This window comes from Sardina pilchardus, chromosome 1 (genome assembly GCF_963854185.1).
Source record: "Sardina pilchardus chromosome 1, fSarPil1.1, whole genome shotgun sequence".
Lineage (NCBI taxonomy): Eukaryota > Metazoa > Chordata > Actinopteri > Clupeiformes > Clupeidae > Sardina > Sardina pilchardus.
Window position 1 is genome coordinate 23,681,846 of NC_084994.1, and position 8,452 is coordinate 23,690,297.

An 8,452-nucleotide genomic window follows, 5' to 3' on the forward strand; every position below is an offset into this window, starting at 1 on the left:
TGCTGATTGTGTTGTTGAGCTGAGCAAGTTGTGAAACTAGGGACCCCATTGGTCTCAAATTATGGTAGCGTGCCCGATACTCCCAGGGGTGTTCATCAAGTTTGGTTGTGCTCTATGGTTACCATCAAAGATTCTAGAACAGAGCTGTTCTAGAATCTTTGGTTACCATGGTTGATGTTGTGGTACAGCCTGGCGTTGGTTGACTTGAAAAGGGGCCAGAAGTGTTTGAAGCTTGTCATCTCTGTATGTAGGTCAGCCGTTTAAAAAAAAAAAAAAAAAAAAAAGGCATGTGCTTATAACTGTCACCAGGCAGACGCAGCAATGTCTAATTGTTTTGGGGGGGTCTCTCTGTTGCTCGGATACAAGGTTCTGCTGGCATAAACAAACTGTTCGTATGGAGTATGGACCCCATGTTGTTTGAATTATAGTCAACAGGAGGTTGTGTGTGTGGTGTGTGTGTGTGTGTGGGGGGGGCATCAGTTTATTGCCATGAGTCATATGACGAATGTTAGTGCTGTGCTTTTCCCCCCTTAAATTCCTCTCCTTCCCTTTTGTTTGGTGGAAGAATGTGTGTGTGCGTCAGTCTGTCTGCATGTCATTTTGTCGTCAACATCTGTGGACATGGCAGTGCTAGAACTGTGTGTGTGTGTGTGCGCGTGCACGCGGGAGAGAGAGAGACACACTTAGTGCTTAACATGAACCTCTCTCTAGCCTCACACACACACTCACCTCCTGCAGTCTTCACACTTTAACACACACACTTTCAGCCCTCCTCTCCTTCACTATATCCACATAATGGGGTTGATATGAGGGCCCTCTCTCTCTCTCGTTCTCTTTTTTTTTATTGTGTGTACATACAAATATATAGATATTATATTGAAGAAAACATTGCTGGGAACAGAAAAGAAATTATTTTTAAAAATGGAATAAACAGGCCTTGCGCCAATGTAATCCTGTGTTATGCTTTGTTATGTCTCTCTCTCTCTGTGTGTGTTTGTATAAATTCAAATGGAGTGATTGCCATTGCTTGATCATGCCTGCCTGCCTGCTGCTAAGCTACTGTTGCTAGGTTACTACAATCTTAGTGCCAAGCAATGCCCATAAGAGCCAAAATGTGGACACATACACACCTATACTCTCCAAAAGTCAGGGATATTTGGCTTTTAGGTGAAATTTCAGGATGAACCTAAAACATTATAACCTTTACAGGTGAGCTCAATGTGACCACCTCTAAGCTTTTAAATGTTCAACAGTTCAGTGTTTTGTTACTTTCTGTACTGAAACGTCACAAAGCCAGATACTGTATCCCTAACATTTTGTGAGTTGTATACTAATACATTAATGAAGGGACACCCGTCGGCATGATCAAAAAGTGCTGAAAAATATGCTAATGTCTTAACAAGATGAGGGCAACTCATTGCTGAAACTATTTAGAGCTCAATAATCCATGTCTAGAGATCGCTGAGCTGTCGTCATCTCTGATCCGTGTCCACATTATCGAGATTGGGTTCACACACACACATTATACACTCACTGGAGATATGATAAAATTGGGCAAACAAAGGAGAACGTTCGAGGCAAACCACATTTAATTTGAAATGATGAATTTGAGTAATTTTTTTTTTAATGATTTTGTACATTTCCAAATTGTCCAAGCGGTGACCTTCAGTCCAGGGTCCATGTACGGTGTGCTGAGAACTACCTCCTCAGACTGCTAACATTGGAAATTCAAGACAACAGAAAAACAGTTTGCAGTATTCACAAGGGTTTGCCTTCATGGGTTTGTTCATTTAAAAACACTCCTGGACACACACACACACACACCTACCCCTACCTACAACTCCCCCCAGAGTATGACCCCATTGTTTGTAATACAAATTAGCTAAAGCTATGACTACCCCCCCCCCCCCCCCCCCCATCACTTTAATTGTACTGTTGGCAATACTCAGTAATGAACGGGATACTTCAGAGACCACTGAAGCCTACTGTAAATGTAGCGCTCTGCACTCCTCTGGACTACAGCAGCTTGTATAGAGACCATAAATGAGCTGAAGTAGAAGTATTCTTACACGTTTTTTCCGGTAAATGTAAAGTGATTAATTTAGCCGCTGCACATTTTAGTAATTGGCAGTAGAAACGATCGGCATTCCATCAAGCCAATCCTGGTCCTGAGGTGACCGCTGCGCTGGCGAATCACTTCACCGGAATTAGAGGGGTGAAGTCGAACAAAAACGGTTGGTTGAATAGCTGATTAAATATTTGGCAACCGTGGCTTTTCTCATGTTTGGTGTAATTGTTCACATACTTGTAGAGTAGGGAGAAGCGTAGAGCGCGTGCCTTAGTGTAGTTTAACTTAGTCATCCTCTGACGTGCTGGATTTTAAGGGGTTAATGATGAGTCACATTTGGTCCTGCTTTTTGGTTTGCAACTTTGGGTAACTCTTTACTTGAAGGTATCTACATAAGAGTGACTTGATACTGTCATGAACACATGACACTGTCATGATGCATGAACACTAACTCTAATTTTAGCCCTAACATTTCATGACAAAACAAAAGTCACTTAATGAAAAAAGGGTTTATGACTTGTTTATGACAAGTTCATGACAGACACACTTATGTAGATATCTTCAAGTAAAGCATTACCCAACTTTTTGTTCTTAGTTTTTCTTTAGTTTAAAATAATGCTGCACAAGTCAACAAGTTGGAATATAAAAATCATTGGAGCATTGAATTCTACGGAGCCTGTGAAGGGTCAGGTGTGTGAATATTTTTGAGTGCACTTTTGCGTTCCCTCGCAATAATTTTGCGTTCCCTCGCAATACTTTTTGCGTTCCCTCGCAATAACTTGTATGTATGCCCTTAAGCCGCAGGTTCCGTTTGCGGAGTGGGAGGGGTAGAGAGGGAGCAAGGGTGTGTGTGTGTGTGCGTGCTGGTGTGTGAGATTGGAGTGGGAGAGAGAGGCATGTTACAGGGACCTGAGTGATGTGAATGTAGGCTATATTATAAAGATCACAAAATAAATTCTCTGATACAAACCACTGTGCAAGTTATTAACCCGCTGCTGTTGTGAAGGAGAGAGGGAGTTAACCCGAGTCAATTCAAGTACCTCGGCCCTGGAGCAGCCAAATATAAGTCTCCCCTGAAATCTCAAACTACTGAGGCGTAAACAAAAGTTAACATTGGGCTCCGTACGGTGGCTATAGGCTACATCAGGTTAATGCGCTGTCAACTCTCATGCTGCGCCGAAACAAGCCGTTTTTCTTTAGCAGACGCTTCAGAGTTTTCATGCTTATAATCACATTGTGTCTCACAGACAAATCCGCCAGTATATTGCTGTAGCCTATGTGAGCCCCAGGTTAAAGTAAAACTTAATAATGTCCAGATTATCCATGAGTTGAACTGCAGTCCATGTAAACCTGTATGGTGGGCTAATGCATGGAGCCCAAGTTGACAGGAACACATACAAGTTATTGCGAGGGAACGCAAATAGTATTGCGAGGGAACGCAAAATTATTGCGAGGGAACACAAAAGTATTGCGAGGGAACGCAAAAAGTATTGCGAGGGAACGCAAAAAGTATTGCGAGGGAACGCAAAAGTGCACTCAAAAATATTCACACACCTGACCCTTCACGGGCTCCGTAGAATTCAACTTGTTAATATGCTGAATTGAAAAGCACTAATTTATATGTTGTGTATGGCATATTGTGGTTGTGACGATGATTGATGATAATGATGATTATGATGATGATGAATTACAAAGAAGTCATCCTTCCCAAATCGTCCTTACCAAATTCTTTTCCTATCCCTGCTCTCTATCCCTCTCTCTCCCTCCATGCCCCTGTATCTCTCTCTCTCTCTCTCTCTCACTCCCTGCATCTCTCTTTCACTCTCTCTCCCTCCTTCTCTCTCTCTTCCTCTCCCTCCATCTCTTTCCCTCATTCCATCCGCAGACTGTGAAGAACCCAAAGGAGGCCAACGGAACCCAGCTGGAACTCGGGCAGGACGGCCACCTACTGACCTCTTCGGAAAGCTAAGCTAAGCTAACTGAGCTAACCCCCCGCCAGAGGACCGCTAAGCCAACAGAACCAGACAGAAAACCAGAGAGCGGAAGGAAGAGACACAACTGACTGACCCACACAAACCCACCAGAGACTGGACTCTCGGGTCGGGGCTTGGGTGGGCCTGGGTGGTGTAGGGTAGGGTAGGGTAGGGTGGGGTGGGGTGGGGTGCTGGTATCCTGTTGGATGGTAGATTTGGTGGCTGAGTAGGAGAAGGATTCTGTACATGATCTCAATGGACACAGAAGGGATGGACGGATAGATGAAAGACAGAAGTCTGCTCTTTCCTGGAGTGGGACGGGGTTTGCTGTTTGCTGTTTTGGTTTTCAATTGGTAATTCTGGCCATCGTGGTCCCAGACCGAGTGTGTGTGTGTGTGTGAGAGAGTGAGGCCGGGTTCGGACGGGACCATGTCCAGATCCCCGGGCTCACTCCAGAGCCAGATGGAGTGCACTGCTGCGGATGTCTTTTTTTATTTTTTATTTTTTATTTTTTTATTTTTTTTTAATATCGACATCTGGCACTGGAGTCCTAATGCTGACATTTGCTTCTGTTCCCACGACTTACTTCATGTGTTATCTTATCAGCTGATGTCAAATGTGCCTTTTTAAAGACTGAGATTACATTTATAGAGAGAAATTCACTCACGTATGAACCAACACGCCTAAATCCAGTGGACTGCTTAAGTGTAGTTATGTACTGTAGGTATGTGTTCTCTGCAAAACAGTGAGTTTGTGTGTGTGGTGTAGGTATGTATTCTCATGATGGTTGTGAGCCATCATATTGCCTGGTGATACGACAATGTTGGCAAAGCTACCTGTTTTTAATTTTGCCCCAAGAGATGTTCCACATGTCCCACACCTTTTTGAAGGGATTGTAGCTACCTACAGAAAAAACCCTTTTTACTTGAATTTTCTTATTTTTTTTTTTTTTGCATTTGTCAACAAAGGGTTAAAAACATAGGTCTTTGTAAGTAAATCTGTGTACATGCCTATGGTTGCAAAACATTTTTGACATTGTGTATTGTGTGTAGAATATCTAGTTTTGTAGCATTTGGCTTTTTAAACATGGCACAACTAGCAGTGGTATGTGCCTTATCTCCGACTGTCTGCTATTAGATATCTGTCTTCAGATCCGTTCACGAACGTGGATGCCATTAAAGGGAGTCTTTTGACGACATTACTGCCCCCCCTCCGTCCTCCCCTTTTTTGTTTTTGTCGGAGCTGCAGTTGAGCGCTCTTATCTACGGTCACCTTAATCAGCACTGTGCAGATATAGAAGTTCTCCTTGTCAAAAGGTTTGGGCTCACTTAAACTAACATGGTTGGAAATTTAATTTGAATTGAAATAATAGTGTATTTTAAAGTTTGAAATTTCAGTGACATCATACTTTTAGATTCTCTCTCTCTCTCTCACACACACACACTCTCAAAGTTTGCTGTATATATTTTTAATGATAAAAATGGTTTAAAGAGGCAAACAAAACAAAAACAAGTCGTCCCTGTCACATCAGTCACAGTCTAGGAACTAGACTGTTCGGACGTCATGGTGACCAGGTGGCGGATGGGTTTGTTCAACCTGCTCAGATTAATTTCTTTCTACGTTGAGAACCTGGCCACTCGGACCCACAAGTACACAATCATTACAGTAATTCTGGGAAAAGATAACCTACAGCCAATCAGTAGTTCAGAGCTGTTGGCCTTTTTGCTGGTTACAGAATAAAGGATTAGAGACTGAAAAGCCCGCCAACATTTTGGGCAATCGCCAAAATTAAGAGATTAGTTTTATTTAGCTTGGATCATGGCTGAAGATGTATTCCGAAGATGACACCCCATCAACACATACACACACACACACATCTACAAGTGATTATAGAATGGACTACTCCAACCAAAAAGTCCTTAAAGTTGAAAAAGGGAGAATCTCTTCGGAGGCTGTGAGCTTTTCTTGATGTTTGGGACCGAGAATCTCTTCGGAGACTGTGAGCTCTTCCCAATGTTTGGGATTGAGAATCTCTTGAGGTTCAGGGATCCTCTCCTGTTGTTGCCGATAGACAGCTTGCGCAAAACGTTCTTTCTCCGCTTCTTCTGTTTCTTGAACAACAGCGCTCTCCTCAGGCCATTCCACGAGAGGCCCTTGTCTTTCTTACGTCTACTGAAAAGAGTTGGCCTGGAGTCCAAAGCACCCATCTCAGAAATGGTCCTGCTCACAATAAACCGAATAATACAAATTAATAAAGTTATTAATGGTCCACATACTGCAACCACAACCAACAATAATACAACTAAGTTTAGAATGTCCAGTTAGAAAAATATATGGTCGGCCTAAAATCAGGACAAAAAAAGAATAGTATAAATGACCAATATCAATTAAAACAAATATTGCTTTCTTTATACTGTGGCAGACTAAATAACTTAATGTACCATAATTAAATGCTCTCACAAAAAACACCATTAGCCCAACTTCTATATGCTTGACTAACCCACACAACTTGTATATAGCTTTCAACAACGCAACTTGAACGTGTTGTTGTCAAAGACCCCCAATCTAGACGCCCGCTTACATTTTAAATCTCACTTTGATCGAAACTAAACTAAACATGTATGCACTGACCTGACGTTTATTCAAATAGCCCGTTTAGCCTACCTTATGGTCGAAATAAACGAAACGCTTCTTGGTGAGTGAGCACTTTGTCTTCAGTCTTGTTGTAGACTGTTCCATGATCCTGATCAGATGTAGGATAAGATGTGTGTTTACTGTTAACGCCTCCAGATATTACCCTACCCTTTATTTCTGCCAAAAACACAGCGTTAAATGGACACACACACACACACACACACAGTATAGGCCTACATATATCCAGCCTATTCAAATAGATCCACCAGTGAAAGGTCCTGTCCTAACCCTGTGTTGCTGTGAGTGTGTACTGTTGTATGTTCAAGAGAGAAGGCACTGCCATGGACACTGTTACATGGTCATACAGTACATACCTGTGTACTGTGTGAAACTCGTTTCTCGGCATTCCTGGTGCAGAGGTATAAATGTGCCAGTGCTGTTGTGTCAGACAACAACAAACTGCCCGAGTGGTTACTGGTCTTCAACCATCTTCTATAGCAAGTTTCGCAGCGAAATTCAACTTCTGTTGTGTTATATATTAGGCATAGACGGTTGTGAGGCATCTGAAAAAGCAGTTCCAGGATTTAGAAAATCCCTGATAAAAGATGACCAGCTGTATTTATTTCAAATGAATGTTTAGGGGTGTTTTAAGGACAGAATCATCCTGGCCCATAGCGAGCAATGCTGAAGCCATACAGAGAACATTCTAAAGCAGCCAAATTGCAGAAACAGGATCAATCGTGGAGATTTCGGTGTCAAACACTCGTTTGCATCCTAGGCAATACTGAAAACCGTGTAAAATATCAAACTATTCCTTTAACCCCGAGCACCAAAAGGGAAAAGTTCTCAGAAGGCCCCACCCTAAAGTCCCTAACCGTCCTTCCTCTTCCCCACCCAGAAGTCCCCAACCCGCGCAGGACCCCAAAGCGGTTTGTACCAAAGCCCCCCCCCCCCCCATCTGCCGTATCTCGAGCTCCTGGATGCCGACCCCGTCGCCGAGGTTCCCCCCTTCAGCTCTCAGCCGGGACCGTATCACGACAGCTCTCCAGCGATGGCAGCAGAAGCTCTTATACCCCTTTTCCACCGCCACGGACCAGGTGCTGGGTCTCCAGAAGCTCTTGTACCCCTTTTCCACCGCCACGGACCAGGTGCTGGGTCTCCAGAAGCTCTCATACCCCTTTTCCACCGCCACGGACCAGGTGCTGGGTCTCCTTTCGCTGATTAGGATGTGATATCATTCTGGGTGTGAATGGCCCTTAAGTGACATGCAAGATGTTAGCACCACCAAACACCAAACTTTTCACCATACTGTACACCAAACTCTCCAACGATGGCGGCAGAAGCTCTTAGTCTCCTTTCGCTGATTAGGAGCCCTGAAAAGGTTGACCAACGCACCCCCCCCCCCCCCCCCAGCATCTGTGTAGCGCTCCTTCACTCCACTCATGCTGATGGAGCAGAGGGCAGGATTATCCGCCAAAGGAGAAAAGTGACACCAATGTAGCGAAGGATGACAGACATTGGCCGGGTTTCCCAAAATTGTTAAGAAGCTCTTAAGTGCTAAGAACTTCTTAGGAGCGTTGTAAGAATGTTCTACGAACGCTCCTAAGAAGTTCTTAGGACTTAAGAGCTTCTTAACGATTTTGGGAAACCCGGCCATTGTCATGGTAATGCCTTTTATTAGATCAGAAGCGGGGGACACGTACACAATCTCAAAGAATACACAACGGTAGACACACGCGCACGCACACACGCACACACGCACACACACACACACACA

At 43.6% G+C, this 8,452-nt stretch overlaps 1 protein-coding gene and 1 long non-coding RNA gene across 2 annotated transcripts in view; one reads left to right on the forward strand and one right to left on the reverse strand.

The window, feature by feature from the left end:
* Nucleotides 1-4,167, forward strand: part of lpar2b (lysophosphatidic acid receptor 2b) — a 42,419-nt gene extending 38,252 nt beyond the window's left edge. The window contains 1 exon segment of the mRNA XM_062540054.1: nt 3,954-4,167. Within this exon segment, the coding sequence (XP_062396038.1) occupies nt 3,954-4,037 (84 nt within the window). The 3' untranslated portion in view covers nt 4,038-4,167.
* A 1,332-nt stretch (nt 4,168-5,499) lies between these two features.
* Nucleotides 5,500-7,264, reverse strand: LOC134086819 (uncharacterized). Its single transcript, XR_009939768.1, has 3 exons — nt 7,050-7,264; nt 6,706-6,784; nt 5,500-6,261 (listed from the first exon to the last, which is right to left on the reverse strand). It is a non-coding gene; the product is annotated as an uncharacterized LOC134086819 (long non-coding RNA).
* Nucleotides 7,265-8,452: the final 1,188 nt, after the last annotated feature.